Genomic DNA, 15,155 nt, shown 5'->3' on the forward strand with positions numbered 1-15,155 from the left:
CCCAGCTACTTGGGAGGCTGAGGTAGGAGACTCGCTTGAGCCCAGGAGTTGGAGGTTGCTGTGAGCTGTGATGCCACAGTACTCTACCCAGGGGGTGCTTGAGGCTCTGTCTCAAAAAAAAAAAGATACGGATGAGAAAGTCCAAGTGCCTAGCACATCCCGAAAGCCCCTTTGCCCAGTTTAAGTCACTGGGTGTGGGCTGGGTTAGGTAACTTTCATTTAGCACTTCTGGGCCAGGAATATACATTGTCTCATTAACTCTTTACTGCCTACTAAGGTAGGTCCTTTTATTATGGTGATAAAAGCTATTTAACCTGTCTTGTTAAGTGAAATAATGCACATAATGTGCATAATAGTGTTAGTAGCAGGCCAGCACACTGGCTCACACCAGTAATCCTAGTACTCTGGGAGGCTGAGGTGAGTGGATTGCCAGAGCTCACAGGTTTGAGACCAGCCTGAGCCAGAGCAAGACCTCCTCTCTAAAAAAAATAGCTGGGCGTTGTGGTTGGGGCCTGTAGTCCCAGCTACTTGGAGGCTGAGGCAGGTCAATCACTTATGCCCAAGGGTTTGAGGTTGCTGTGAGCCGTGACACCACAGCACTCTACCAAGGGCAACAAAGTGAGACTTTGTCTTAAAAAAAAAAAAAAAAAGTTAGTAGCTATTATTATTAGTCCAAGAAAGACCTAGCTAGGGCATAGGCACCGTAGACCACGGACTCTAGCCTTATAACATCTCCAGGCAGGCCACGCACCTCCCCTATCTAATCACCAGAGGGCAGAGTCGGGCAACTGTCATCCACACAAAGCCTGATACAGTTCCCCAGCTGCCCACATGAGGGCAACCCAGCAAGGCAGTTGGACCCCAGGGCCAGAGTGGGCGCAGCCCTTCTCGGACTAATCCTTTGCTTTCCGTTGGATCAGTTTCCCAAGACCCTAACCAACCCAGATGAGTCAGGCTGGAACCAAATTAATAAATACAATTCAGGATTTATTAAAAATCAGGGCTTCCTCGCTGTGCCCTCCTGGCACTAAAGAAATAAATAACCAGAGGAGACACAGCTGGGGAAAGAAACCAGATCTCAAGACATTGTCTCTTAACTACCCCTCCCCCATTCCCAACTCCCCACTCCTATGGCTCTTGAGACATAGCACCTGAGCAGGTACCTCTGTCCAGGTAGGGTGTGGCTGGCACCAAGGCATGTCTGCCCTGCCCAGGAGGGGAGACAGGCACTGGGATCACTTGTTTCTAGCCCTTGACCCTGAGACCTGCTCCCCCCAGGGGCCAGGGCTGAAGCACCAATTGGAGGCACCTGAGGGTGGGTGGTGGGGGCAAGGGAGAATGGGGTATTAGAACCTAGGCAGCAGAAGCAGCTGACAAGAGGGTCCGGCCCCCTCCCCAGGTTCAGCCAGTGCCTGACTGAGGTCATGTCCCATCCTCCTTTCCCCTCAAGCCCAGTTTGCACTCAGCTAAGGATCTTCCGGGGCAGTTCAACAGAGGCTCGGATGAAGACTGCATCATCCCGCACATAGTTTCGCTTTCGGATGTCCTGGTGGGAGATGAACTTGGGATAACCAAAGCCCAGAGAACTCTCATCCAGGGAGCCCCGCCAAGTGCCCGGCTTTTGGAAGTTCTTCCAGTTTGGGTCAGGATGGAAGGTCTCAGTGACGTGCTGTGGTTTAGCTAGGCCCGGGTCGCTCTGATCCAGCAGGGAGAAGGTGACACGCCGGGCAAATGGCCACTCAAGGAGATTGTCAAAGGCACCTGGCAGCACTCGAATGTACAGCGAGAGATGTGTGCCCTCACCACTGCCATTGCCATTGAGGAATGCAGACACCTGCAGCTTGTAACCATACTTATGTGTATAAAAGGCTGGGCTAAAGCACTCCAGGTTTGGCTTGGCCTTGGCCTCCTGTAGCCGCCGCCCATAGCTGCCAATCTTCCAGATGAGCACGCCGTCACTGCCCACAGACAACTCCTCCAACTCTCGACGAAGCTCCTGCAGCTCCTGCCGTTGCCGGCTCACCAGAGCACACATCATGGCCAGATGTGGCTTCACACTCTCCTCCACATGCCGTGCCATTGCCAGCTTAGGGCACTGTTGGCAAAGAGCCGGGCCATGGGGGAAGGGAAAAGAGCTATCAGTAGGAGATAGGATAAGAGTGGATATGGGGTAGCAGATCCCCAGCTCTGAATGAGGAAGACAGGGTACTAGGAGGCAGCTGGAGCTGGCCTGCAGGAGGATGGACTGAGAGCTTCAGAGCAGCATAGCAGGGACCACCAAATCCTACGTGGCATCAGAAAGTCTGATCTGGGCGGCACCTGTGGTTCAGTGAGTAGGGCGCCAGCCCCATATACTGAGGGTGGTAGGCTCAAACCCAGCCCCAGCCAAACTGCAACCAAAAAATAGCTAGGTGTTGTGGTGGGCATCTGTAGTCCCAGCTACTCGGGAGGCTGAGGCAAGAGAATTGCCTAAGCTGGAGGCTGCTGTGAACTGTGATGCCACAGTACTCTACTGAGGGTGACAAAGTGAGACTCTGTCTCAAAAAAAAAAAAAAAAAAAAGTCTAATCTTCATTTAGGACAAAAGGAGGGGCTGATAGGAAGGAGAAAGGGCATCTTACCCTGTGCTTGCAGCCAGAGTCTTTGAATGGGCACAGCACCAGGGCAGTGCTACAGCTATCCTTCAGATGACCCGGCAGGTCCTCCCGAGCCACGGTGCCCACACCACACTGATTGGGGCAGGGAACAGGCAGTCTTGGGCACTGGTACTGATGGCTCTGGGTCCACAGAAGCAGAGACAGCAGTTAACAGGGTGACTCCTTTATACCTATCCTGCAGCCCACAGCTCAATTAGGGCCTTACCTGGATGGTGTCAAAGACAAACTCCTTCGTGCAGTAAGTACAAGGCTGGGTGCGCTTGGGGCACTCAGAGGTGGCATGCTGGGCCAGCAGCCGCCGCATCATGCGAGCACCACACTTGTTCTCACAGTATACACTCTCTTGGGGGCACATACCCTCGTGGCTCTGTGGAAATGCCAAAGGTGCTGAGTTAAAGAATGTGTGGGCTATCAGGTGCCCCACCCCTCCCTCAACCAGGCCCTACCCACCTCATAAGCCTCCCCACTGAAGTCACAGCCACAAAACTCGCACTTGAGGCGCCGTTTGGGGCAGTCGTGCTGCAAGTGTACAGGCAGATCACGGCGGCTCAATTTGGTGGGACAGCGATTGGGGCAAGGGACTACATTGAAGCTGCAAGCATTCAGGTGGCCCTGATGAGAAGAGCTGCAGTTAGTGTCTGCCAGCAAAGGGGTTATCCCAGCCACTTACTTACATCAGATCCTCACCTGTAGATGACGAAGTGGCGCACTCCAGCGGCAACCCTCCTCACTGTGGATGCAGCGGATAGGCAGGCCCAGTACCTGAACTTCCAACTCTGGGTCTGGATAGATCTGAGGGTAGGGACGTGGAGAACTGGCCAAGGTCAGAGCCTGCTGCGGTCCCCAAAACCCACCCCTACCCCTACTTGGGCTGACCCTACCTTAAAGCCAGGAATAGCCTCTCTTAGGCTATTTGCCCCTCTGTGTCCAGTGATGAAGGATACAGCAGCAGGTGGGAACTGCTTTGATGCTGGATCCCAACCTGAATGCCCCATTCTCCCTTTGGAGAAGCAGCTAGTCAGCCTACTCAGTCCTAGGCTGTCCCTCAATGCTGTTTACTTCCTCCTGGCAGAGGGGTACTGGCCCTCAGCCACAGGTCTGGCTTGCCACCGAAAGGGGAGGGAGCACTTCTTGTGGGTACAGAGCTTCTCTGTGTACCCCCACAGGCTGGGCATGGTGCCTGCCCTCCAGGGCAAACACAGGCCTCCGTTCGCAAACTGGCCTGGTGGAAAAGGCTACCTTTGTGGGGGCGCATGATCCCAAGGCGTTGACATTGGCCCTGAGCCCACTGGCTGCCAGCAACCCCAGCCTCCACCAAGGGCAACAGCCTGTGCCTGGGCTTCTTCCTGGCAGTGTGGACTCACCTTGGCATAGTCCAGAGGAAGTTGGTCCTCAGGGCATTTGAAGACTCCTTCACTGAAAAGGGGAAGGGGGCAGGTTCAAGGCTTCCCATTAGGGGAAGGAGTACCATGGGCCCCATGCCCTCAATTAGAGCAGCCTGCCACCCTCACCAGACAGGTTCCCAAAAAGCAAAGGCCAAGCAGAGGCCTGAGGGAACCCACTTCTCTAGGATCCCAGCTCATCCTGGTAACGGGGGTTCTGGGCCTAAGGAAGGCACAGACAGGCGCCTCAGATAGCACTTGGCCAACAGGTGGCAGCTGGCACCCCTCCCTTCCAGAATAGCAGCTGGACTGGGAAAAGAACAAGCTGCCAATCTACCCCTCCCCCCAGGTTAGTTTTCATAGGCTGGGTTGAAAGCTGATGGGGAGGGGAAACACCCATGGGCTAAGATTAAGGTGCCCTCCTAAGAACCAGGGCAAAGGTCAGCTTGGGGCCACCTTATCCTACTCCTCCCCTCCTCCTTTGAAGGTGTGTCCCCCAAAGGAATGAGAAGGACAGGCATGTTCCCTGGACTTGTTTACACTCCCAACAAGCTTCTGAGAAGGGTAGGAATGTCCGCATTTTACAGGTGAGAGAACCGAGGCTGACAGGTGAAGGTGAAGGGGCATCTGGGTATGTGTATCTGCTGATCCCACAGTTAAGACAGGCTCTACTATACCATACAACACACAGAAGAGAGGCTGGGGCAAGAAAGAGTCCAGACACGCATAGGCAAAAAGACTCTGGCCACTGCTTGGTAGGGTTCTGAAGCTTGTTGACCCTGCCCACCATGCCAGCTGCCTTCCTTTTGCACCAATCCCCATATGGCTGATAGCATCCCAGAGGGCTGTGCTGCATGCTTCCTCCTGCCAGTATGCCCTTCCTGACCCCAGCTAGGACCAGTCACACATGCCTGGTATGGCTCAGACAGGGTAAGGGCTCACCTAGCAGGACTGAGGCCCTCAGGCATGGCATTCCTGGCAGATCTGAGTCAGGTAGGTGGGAGGTAGGCAGGGATCAAGGCAGAAGCAGAGGCCACATGACAGCCCTGTTCTAATACCACTTTCCAGGGCCTGGGTAGCACATGCCCCAGGTGCCCAAATGATTTCTAGTACCCACCTCCTCCCCTCTTAGCCCACTGCCACTGGCCACGGCACCAATGTCAAGGACAATACAAGCTTAAGCACTGAGGGGCTGTGCCTGTGCCCACAGGGCAACCAGCTTTCTTAGACCAACCTGAGTAATAGCCCTGGTAAGAGAGTGGAAGGCGGGTTGGACCAAGGGGGTGGGGGTCCACTTGGCTGCTTCAGGAATGTGCTGACTTAGTGGTTTTGGAGACAGGGAGGGGACTGAGACAAGTCCCTAGGCTTCAGGCAGAACTAAGCCTGCAGCTTGGGGCCCAGCCAGGAAAAAGGTTCAGCCAGGGCTATGGACACCCCGGCTTGTAGGGTAGGGGGTGATGGTGAGAAACAGCCTACCCAACCACCTCTTCCCTCTAGAGGCCTCAGCAGCATAGCCCAGGCACAGGAGTAGGGGTAGAGGCTGCTCCCAGCTGTGCAGGGGAGGCCCAGGGAAGAAGACAGTATGGGGGAGGGGGATACGGGAGAGGAAGAGGGGATTTCCGGGAGGGGGAGGGGCCAAAGCCTACCAGAGTGGGCCTAGGGGAGGGGAGGTGTAGGGAAAGGAGCCTGACAGCCCCCTCCCAGCTCCTTCCACCCAGTCAGGGTGGGTCAGCGGTGGGGTAGGGTGGGGGATGGGGGGAGTGGCTCAGCTGGTCTCATCTGGAAACCAGAGGGCCGGGGAAGAGCAGTGGAGGAGACAATGGGACTGTGTGTCTGTAGGGGAGTAAATGTGTACACTGTAGGGAGGAGGGAGGAGGAGGGTGGAGGGTGAGGGAAAGGGAGGAGGGGGCAGCACAGCAGCTTGTGCAGGAGCATATGTGAGGGCAGGAGCCAGCTCAGACTGTGAGGAACAGAAAACAAAGGGCCTGCTGAGATTTCCGCCAGCTTGGGCTGCAGAGGACCGGAGGGAGGGAGGGAGGGAGGGAGGGAAAGAAGGAGAGAGGGAGGGAGGAAGAGGGAGCACTGAAGGCAGAAGCCCCTAGGATGCTCTCCCCGCCTGGTCCTCTTGATCCTCTTCGACAGCCAACAGGCTCCTGACAGTGGCTGAGCCCGTCTTCGCCTGCGCTCCAAGGCACGACCCTCCCAGGAGCGGAGGTTCTCTCATTTTCCTCCCCACACCCGGCCCTGAGTAGTTCCCCGCGTGGGCTGGAGACACAAGGCTGTATAGGGCACCGTGAAACGTGATGGATGCCCAAGAGCCAAAGGGTGATCTAGGGCCTGAGAGAGCAGGGGGCATTCAGTATCAACGAGGGTGTGATCCTCTCCTGAATGAATTTACTGACCACCCGCCTTACTCTAGATCCCGGGGAGAAAGGAGAGACGCCCAAAGGAGTTCGGCTTCAGGAGAGGATTGTACTGTCAGAATCCTCGCTCTATTGTGTGATCACTAACAGCCCGGGCTGAAATCCCAACTAAGCCTTCAAGTAATTGTGTGACCCTGGGCCAGTCGCAGCCTTTCTTTGAATCTCATTTCATCATCTGTGAAATGGGAGAACAATAGCTGCCGCTCTCAGAACGTTCGAAGAACCTGAAGAGGTTAGACAGGTGAAAACTCTGGAGGCTTAAAGTGCCGCACACGAGAGGGTTTTGTCCTCTGAAGGACTCAAAGTTCAAGGATGAGGCCGCTCTCGAGCTCAGGTGAGGGGGAAGGGCCGGCCACGGGTCAGGGAGGGCCTCTTTCCCATCTCTACCCCGCGGGAAGACTTCGCATTCTTCCGACCTGGTACGCGTCAGGTGGGACCGGGGACCCTACGCAGTAGTGCGTGGGGTACTCCCTCCGGCCTGACATCACCCCTCCCCTTGACGTCACGGTGGGCGCCCCTGAGGTCATGGGTCCCGGCGCAGACAAAGGCCCGCCCTGCCTCGGCCTGAGCCCCTCCCCATGCAGTGCCCCCCAACCTCCGCCACCTGCGTTCCCTGCGCCCCTCAACCCGCACCTGAGGAACTCTTGCAGGCAGGTGTCGCAGAAGCGGTGGCCGCAGGTAGAAACCTGCACGGGCTCGCGCATGGGCTTCCCGCACAGCGGGCATAACAGCCGTCGCTTGGGCTTCTCCAGGAACTTGTAGTCGAAGCCGGGCATGGCGGGCCGGCGGGCGAGGGGCGGGCACGGGCGAGCGGGGCCGGGCACGCGGCGGCCCCACAGCCCGCGCCTAGCTCGGGCCGCGCTCCGGCTCCCGGCGAAGCCCACTGGCTGCCGCGGCAGGGCCAGGCTCGCGAGCCCTCTCGCCGGAAGAGGGGGCGGAGCCGCGCCCGCGCGGCCCTAGTGCCCGACAGCGGGACCCGCCCACCCCGCGAGCTCTCGCCTTTGGGGTCCGGATGCGGCCAGACTCTCCCGGGGCCGCGAAAGTGAGTCAGGCTAGTCCGCTCCCGGAAGCAGAGGCTTTTCCCCAAGGGACAGAAATCGTGGCTCCGTTTCTCCCCAGAGATGGGGGTGGGGTCTGGCGCTGGGTGGGACGGAGGACCTCAGGGGAGTGCGGTCAGGCAGGGGGACTAGCCGAGCCAAAAGGTTTGCTTCTCGGGAGTCAACAGCTTGGCCTCAGGAGCCCATGCCGCCCAGGGACCGAGGCCCCAGCTTCCAGGTGCTAGGCAGCCGAAGCCTGGCAACCAGATCCGGGGAGCCTGGCCGGGGCGAGGAGGCTGGGCTGGGCACTGGGCCAAAAGAACTTCGGGCCCAGCCTCGGGCTGCGCCCACATTCCTCCCTCCGCCTCAGCCTTGTAACCGAGGTCGGGCCCAGCCCAGTCCTGGGGTGCCTGGACGCCACCCACACCTCTTAAGAGTCTGCACTCCGAGCAGGCAGCTGATATTTTTATTGGCGTTACTGCCAGTCCTCTGGGAAACTGGTCTGGTCCAACCAGATACATTTCCCCCCAACCTGCTTATAGGGAAAAGCATGGGGTAAGGAGCAACTTTCAGCCCGAGTCCTCTCTGCTGTAGAGACTCAATGGCCCCTGCACTCTTTCAGGAGAAGGAATGCTAAAAAACGTAGTGCAAGTCTCTGCCTTCGGGTAAAGGGGTGGGGCCGTGGCAGAGCTCCCTGGGACCTCCCTGCCTCAGGCTGTACAGAAATTAGGCGGGCTTAATGGCCATTCCAGGCAGGTCCTGGCTTGCCCTGCTCCAAAGCTGGGAGCCATCTCTTGGTGGTGGTCAGACTTATTTCCTAACTGGGCTGGGGGAAAGGGCAGTCTCTAGGTGGAGCCGCGGCTGCTTTCAGCCTTTTTTTAACAAGGCTCTGAAGACCATCCTGTTAGCAAAGGCTAGGTGTAGCTTTCAACTTTAGCCAGGCTGGACCCTGGGGACACTGACTTAAGGGAAGGAGTAGGAAAGGAAAAAGGGTGTTAGTGGAACAGAGTGGGTTGAGGTTTCCATATCCAGAGTCAAAAGCTGAGCAGGGGTTTCACTGGCCCTTATACCCCATTGATGACACAATCCGGGGAGCTGCCTCAGGCACCTGCACTTTTCAGAACATTCAGAGGAGAAGCAATATCAGGGTGGTCCAGAGGTGTATCCAGATGCCTCATGGGGGGACTGGCTCATCTGTGAGCGCTGGAGGGTACCAAAGAGAAACCCCTGCAGCCTCCCAGCGCCTGCAGCAAGTATCACCCACCTCCACCCCCACTGGACTCTGGATTCTAGACCTGCCAGGCCTGAAATAGAGGTTCAAAGTCAAGTAGACAAAGGGAGCAGAAGGAGAAAGAATGCATTCAAGCCTTGGGGAGCAGTGGAGGCAACCCTGCAAGAAGCACCCACTCTTGCTCTCCCCATGCAGGAAGCTCACAGGGTTTTATCCCACAGCTTCTGCTTTCTTTCATCTGGGGGCTAAATATGTTTTTGGTGATTTGGACTGTGAACTCTGGGGAAGGGTGTATGGGAAGGGGCCTCTGGGTTAGCACTTGTGTGGTGAGGTGGGAAAAGTTATAACTCACGGCGAATAGCCAGCAGAGTGTTTCCATGGCAACAGGACACAGAAGTCACTGTGTAAGGATGTGTCTCATCTAGCTGTACTGGCCGGGGGAGTCCAGCATCTTCATCCCTCCTTCCCAGTCGGCCTCGAGCCCCTTTGCCCCAAGAGTACACTTCACCTTCTGCCAAAGAGAATCCCACGGAGGGAAATGGGATAGGGGCACATCTAAGCAAGCAGCTTTACTCTCAGAGTGCCCAAATGGCCCAAATAGGAGGTTGCTGAATCCAGTGGCCTTGAGCACATTTACCTCTACTGCGCCTGGCTCTGTCTGCCCCCACCATGCTCAACCTCACCTGTTCCGATGGCTACAGTGAAGGCATCCCCACAGGCCACCATTGCCATCTTGATACCCTCAAGGCCTTGGACCTGACAGGGTGCCCGGCTGCCCCGGCGAGCATTGGTGCCTAACTGCCCATGCTGATTGCTGCCAAATGTGTAGCAGTCACCAGAGACTGGAGGCCAGAGAAAGAGGAAAGAAAGGAAAGGGGTGCTTCAGTGGAGGTACCAAGGAGGTCAGGTGAGTTCTCCTCTGGCCTCCTGCACACAAGTCCTACTCACCAGTAACAACAGCTGAATGAGCAGTACCCAGGTCCACACTTAGCAGGGCCACGTGGTCCAGGGGTGCAGAGCCTAGTGGTGTGAAGCTCAAGGCCTCCTCCATTTGCTGGTGGTGGGCAGGCTCCTCCCCCAGGGAGAGGTGGTCCAGGCCCAGCTTATTGAACCTGAAGGCACAGTCAGAAGCCAAATCCACTGACATTTTCTATAGATTGCTGGCTCAGCCCCAACCTATCTGGACAGGAAGTGGTGCACCAAGAGGCAGATCCCACCATGGGTTGAGCAGCATTCTCATCCTGCCTCGGTTCAGGTCTTTGGTAGAAGGTGTGCAATGGTGAAGGTGAAACATTAACTATCACAGAGGGCAAGGGGGCAGCTAGTCATCCTGATGCACCTATTCACCTGTTGCTTCCACAGGCCAGGGCTCGGCCAGGCACAGTGAGGATCATGGAGGAGTCAATGCCACATACAACCCGCTGGGCTTCCTGTCCTGGGGGCATGGGCACTTGCTGAGGGCAGCTGTGGGATTCCCTGGTGCCTAGTCCCAGCCTGCCTATAAGAAGAAACCAGGATGAGGTTAGTTTGAGTTTTAGGGGTAGTGATGCCCAGATGAAGACAGCCCACCAAGAATGGGCATAAATGTCCAGGCGCAGTGGCTCACACCTGTAATCCTAGCACTCTGGGAGGCTGAGGCAGGTGGATTGCTTGAACTCAAGACCCCATCCCTACTGAAAATAGAAAACCTGAGGCAAGAGGATCACTTGAGCCTGAGTTGGAGGTTGCTGTGAACTATGACACCATGGCACTCTACTGAGGCTGACAGCTTGAGACTGTCTCAAAAAAAAAAAAAAAAAGAGTGGGCTTGGGCGACGCCTGTGGCTCAGTGAGTAGGGCGCCGGCCCCACATACCGGGGGTGGTGGGTTCAAACCCAGCCCCGGCCAAATTGCAACAAAAAAATAGGCAGGTGTTGTGGTGGGTGCCTGTAGTCCCAGCTACTTGGGAGGCTGAGGCAAAAGAATCACCTAAGCCCAGGAGTTAAGAGGTTGCTGTGAGCTATGTGACACCATGGCACTGTGTGGAGGGCAATAAAGTGAGACTCTGTCTCTACAAAAAAAAAGAGTGGGCTTAAATGAAGACTGTTTTCTCAGCCTGAAATGCCTTTCCTAGGCTCCTCTGCTGCTCAAAATCCTCCTCTTCCCTTAAAGCCCTATTCAGATAGTACCTCTATCTCCTCAGGTGACACTGCTGCTCCCTGAGTTCCCATACCTCCTAAGCTTTGGGTGTAGCCCTGATGTTATCCATCCTCTAGCATGCTGGAGCTGTGTTAACCTCTCCCTGGACTGGACTGTGTTCTCCAGGAGGATAGACACCTACCCATGTCATCTCCACTTTCAGTACCCAGCCTGATGTCTGACCCAGAGAGGGCCTCAATACATATTGGATTAATGAAATCTCCTTTACATCATAAACACCTGAAGGAATCCACATCTTTTTTTTAGAAACAGTCTCACTTTATCACCCTCGGTGCTGTGGTGTCACACAGCTGACAGCAACCTCCAACTCCTGGGCCTAGGCAATTCTCCTGCCTCAGCCCCCACCACTACCCAGTAGCTGGGACTACAGGTGCCCACCACAATGCCTGGCTATTTTTTATTGCAGTTTAGCCGGGGCTGGGTTTGAACCCACCACCCTCAGTACATGGGGCACCCTACTCACTGAGTCACAGGCACCCCCCAGGAATCCACATCTTGTTCATCTCAGCACCCAGGACAGGGTGGACACAAAATAGTTGAGTAGAATTTAAGAGTAAAGAGTGAGGAGAGAATGGGCCATTGGCTGGAACATGAGTGAAAAGGGAAACAAATAATAGCTGAGAATGTGGTAAGATGGGGCTGAAAGGCTGGACCAAAAGGGTAGGGAGCTTACCACCATCTCCACGGCCCCAGGCAAACAGTTCTCGCTCAGTGGACAGGGCCAACACATGAGAGGCCCCACAGGCCACCTGTACCATCTCATAGCCCAGCAGGGCCTCCACAATGGTAGGCTAGGGAGGAGGAGGAAATAAGTCAACAGGACAAGGGGTCTGGAAGTAACTACATGGCCTCAAGGCCCACTAGAGGGACAAAGTTGGAGGCTGCGAGTTCTCATGAGGTAGCTGACTTTAACCCCCAAAAGTTGGGGAAGCCTGGTATTTCTGTAGTTGTTTGATGTGGCTCAGAGCAGGTACAGCCCAGGAGTTAAGAGGAACCTGGAGCTGCGGGGAACTCCCCTGCCTCCAACCTAGAGACAGCTCTCAGATGTGGGCTCTCTGCCATCACTCCTTCATGGGACACCCACCTGGCTGATGTCGGTGAAGCTGCCGTGGCCTAGGCACCCATTGCTGCCACTGCCAAAAGTCATAATGATGCCTCGGTCTCAGGCAGACAGGAGGGCAGTAAAGATAGCAGAGAGAGAAGTTAAACTCTTTTTCCAGATAGACCAGTCCACCCAGGGTTAGAGCAGCAAGACAAAGTTGGTGATCCAGCCTGAGCAAGAGCAAGACCTCATCTCTACTAAAAATAGAATAATTAGACAGGCGTAATGGTAGGTGCCTGTAGTTCCAGCTACTAAGTAGGCTGAGGCAAGAGGACCACTCCAACCCAGGAGTTTGAGGTTGCTGTGAGCTATGACTCCACCGCACTCTACTGAGGGCAAAAGAATGAGACCGTCATATACACAAAAAAACAGATGGGTGCTAGGGCTGGAAGAATGGAGTGACAGCCTCTCTGTGCCTTAGCTTCCCCATCTGTCCAGTGGGGATAATAACTACCTTGCCAGGCCTGTTGAGTAGGGCAAAAAAGATTGCATAAGTATATCTCAAAAGTTAGCAGGCAGAAGCAATAACTAGTAGAAGGAGCATTAATTATGTGAGCAGTTTGCAATGAAGGAAGTTGCTCTGTGGGGCCTTCTCATAGCAGGTTCCCATAGGCTCACCGGTTAGACAGGCAGTGAAGAGGTCCCCGCAGGCCACGTGCTTGATGGTCACGCCGGACTGGCCTTCCAGGAAACGGGAGATGAACTGGGGTTGTGGCAGCTCCACCGCCCCCGGGAGGAGTGAGCCCCCACCGGCACCGAGGGGCGGGGCCTGCAGAGAGGGAGCCAAAGGTGCCTGAGCACCCAACCTTCCTGTGGACCCCTCACCCCTCCTGTCCAGACCCACCCCAGCCTGCTCACCTCCCACAGGATGAGGCGCCCAGAGCGCGTGACACCGGCCTTCTGCGTTCGCCCAGCTGCCACCTGCACCACCTCTGTGTTGAGCATAGGCAGCCGGAGGGGGGCGCCCAACCCGCCACCCCAGGCATACACCGAGGACAGAGGCGGTGGTATGGCAGGCCTCACAAGTCCCCGGGGGACGCCTACGGGAACAGTGCATCAGGCCTATTAAACTGGTGGGAACAGAGTGGCCTCCGCAGGGACCTACTGGCCCTCCCCACTTACCTCTGCAGCGGGCACTGGTGGTCCTGTTGCCTGTGCTGCCAGGGGATATGGGAGGTCCGGTAGCCAGGGACTTCTCCGACCTACAACAGGTCAGATGGGGGGCCTCAGGAAATGGACCCTCCCCAGCATTCCTACTCTTAGGAATAGAGGATTCACCCCAAGTGCCTTCTGCCCCAGGCTTCCTGTGCTGCCACTGGGTGCCCTCACCCTACCACCCACGACTGCCTCCCACTCCCTGCACAGGCCTGCGCATGCGGACACTGCCCACATCAGTGTGGAGGTTGAGGAGGGCCCGGATGCAGAGGGGCTGTGCCATGATGTGGCTCAGCGGTGGCCGCTGTGCAGGCTCTAGGCTGAGTAGACTCAGGACAAGTTGACGTAGCTCAGGGCTGTACCGGTCAGAGATAGGTGCAAAGGTGCCACTCATGATCTTTAGCACCAGCGCTGGCAGGTTCTGCAAAGGTGTCAAATTAGGGGACTGGGGAGGTGAGGGAAGCCCTAGCTCCTGGTCTATTGAGTAAATAACAGCTCTGCTCCACTTGGCACCTGTGGCTCAAGCGGCTAAGGCTCCAGCCACATACACCTAAGGTGGCGGTTCGAATCCAACCCAGGCCCACCAAACGACAATGACGCTACAACCAAAAAAAAAATAGCCGGGCATTTAGTGGGTGCCTATAGTCCCAGCTACTTGGGAGGCAGAGGCAGGAGACTCGCTTGAGCCCAGGAGTTGGAGATTGCTGTGAGCTGTGATGCCACAGCACTCTGCCCAGGGTGACAGCTTGAGGCTCTGTCTCAAAAACAAAAACAATAACAGCTCTGCTCTCAGGTGACTTCGGTCTGATGGGGGGACTCCCAGATAGAAGACAGAAGAGTCAACCCTGCTTTTTTCTTTCCTTTTATAATTAATTAATCTTTTAAAAAATTATACCCTGCTTTCTTTCAGACTCCCTACTCTAATAGGAGAGTTACAGCTGTGTCCTCAGAAAACTAAGGGTGCTGGGAAAACAAGTCTTGCTCCCTAATCTGATGGAAGACTCATAGCTTTCCCCTCAGAAGACCTAAGTCTAATGAAGAAGCCAAGGCCTACCCTCCTCAGAAATCCACAGTCTGACAGAGCCACATCCCTATGCTGGCGTAACCCACCAGTCTGAAGGAGAAACAGGACTCAGCCTTGGAGAAGGAACCCAGAAATTGGAGCGGAGGGTTGCTGGGGAAGGACAGTAGAGATTTATCCCCTTAAAGGTTCCTATACTCACCGCAGCCTCAAAGGCTCTTTTGAGGCTGGCCAGCTCATAGAGGACACAACCCAGGGCCCAGATGTCGCTCTTTTGGTTGTAGGGCTTGCCCTCACACAGCTCAGGGGAGATGTAGCATGGAGTACCCACCACCTGCAGGAGGAGAGCTTGCATCACAGCCCTGGGGGGAGGGAGGACCAGGGGCTCTCCCCACAGGTGCACTTGGGAATAGCTTCTCCTCAAAGGAAGGCAAAGGGATTCCTTCCATAGGACCACCGAGGGGCCAAGTGATATGTAGGAGAGGGAAGAAAGGCGGAATATAGAATAGCCTTGGCCCTCAAGACCTCTAGCACCCTGTAAGTCCCCCTCCATGCCCAGGCACCGTGTAGGCTTTGCTCTTGCTGCTGAGGATCTTGGAAATGCCAAAATCACCGATCTTGACAACCATGCGGTGTTTGTCAAGGAGGATATTCTGGGTCTTGAGATCCCGGTGCAGGATGAGGTGGGTGTGTACATGATGCAGTGCAAGCAGAATCTGCACGAAGAAGTGCAGGATGGTCTCCTCCTCCAGCAGGGAATTACAGCGCTTTTGGATGAACTCAGCCAGGGTGCCACCTGTGGCCAAGGAATTAATCACGATCTGGGCTTTCTCACACCTAGGACAAGCCCTCTCCTATGAAACAGGGCACCCTGAGACTGGTAAGGGCAAAGGGCCAGCCAGGGTTAGTCAGAGAACTGGGTTCAGAACTCTGTACTTCTTTTTTTTTT

General features: G+C 55.7%; 2 protein-coding genes across 2 annotated transcripts in view; both read right to left on the minus strand.

Annotated features, from left to right (window-relative positions):
* Positions 1–966: 966 nt before the first annotated feature.
* Positions 967–7,886, minus strand: TRAF4 (TNF receptor associated factor 4). The gene is made up of 7 exons (XM_003797139.3): positions 7,095–7,886; positions 4,021–4,072; positions 3,344–3,448; positions 3,107–3,268; positions 2,862–3,023; positions 2,621–2,776; positions 967–2,095 (listed from the first exon to the last, which is right to left on the minus strand). Exons 1-7 carry the CDS (start codon positions 7,235–7,237, stop codon positions 1,463–1,465), a joined length of 1,413 nt encoding a protein of 470 aa, XP_003797187.1. The 5' UTR covers positions 7,238–7,886; the 3' UTR covers positions 967–1,462.
* Positions 7,887–7,947: 61 nt separating this feature from the next.
* Positions 7,948–15,155, minus strand: part of NEK8 (NIMA related kinase 8) — a 15,490-nt gene continuing 8,282 nt past the window's right edge. The window contains 14 exon segments of the mRNA XM_012809768.2: positions 7,948–8,701; positions 9,082–9,240; positions 9,413–9,571; positions 9,678–9,841; positions 10,077–10,227; positions 11,602–11,719; positions 12,013–12,089; positions 12,649–12,799; positions 12,889–13,070; positions 13,153–13,317; positions 13,320–13,383; positions 13,385–13,606; positions 14,409–14,540; positions 14,770–15,002. Of these exon segments, the coding sequence (XP_012665222.1) occupies positions 8,673–8,701; positions 9,082–9,240; positions 9,413–9,571; positions 9,678–9,841; positions 10,077–10,227; positions 11,602–11,719; positions 12,013–12,089; positions 12,649–12,799; positions 12,889–13,070; positions 13,153–13,317; positions 13,320–13,383; positions 13,385–13,606; positions 14,409–14,540; positions 14,770–15,002 (2,006 nt within the window). The 3' untranslated portion in view covers positions 7,948–8,672.

This window comes from Otolemur garnettii, unplaced genomic scaffold, assembly GCF_000181295.1.
Source record: "Otolemur garnettii isolate 467f Iridium unplaced genomic scaffold, OtoGar3 scaffold00112, whole genome shotgun sequence".
Classification (NCBI taxonomy): domain Eukaryota; kingdom Metazoa; phylum Chordata; class Mammalia; order Primates; family Galagidae; genus Otolemur; species Otolemur garnettii.

Excerpts from the sequence above, each read along its gene's own strand:
- TRAF4 (XM_003797139.3), bottom strand. The coding sequence starts at position 7,237 with ATGCCCGGCTTCGACTACAAGTTCCTGGAGAAGCCCAAGCGACGGCTG. Across the intron at positions 4,073-7,094 it reads TGCCTGCAAGAGTTCCTCAG|TGAAGGAGTCTTCAAATGCC; the intron begins GTGCGGGTTGAG and ends TCCCCTTTTCAG. Across the intron at positions 2,096-2,620 it reads ACTCTGGCTGCAAGCACAGG|TGCCCTAAGCTGGCAATGGC; the intron begins GTAAGATGCCCT and ends CTTTGCCAACAG.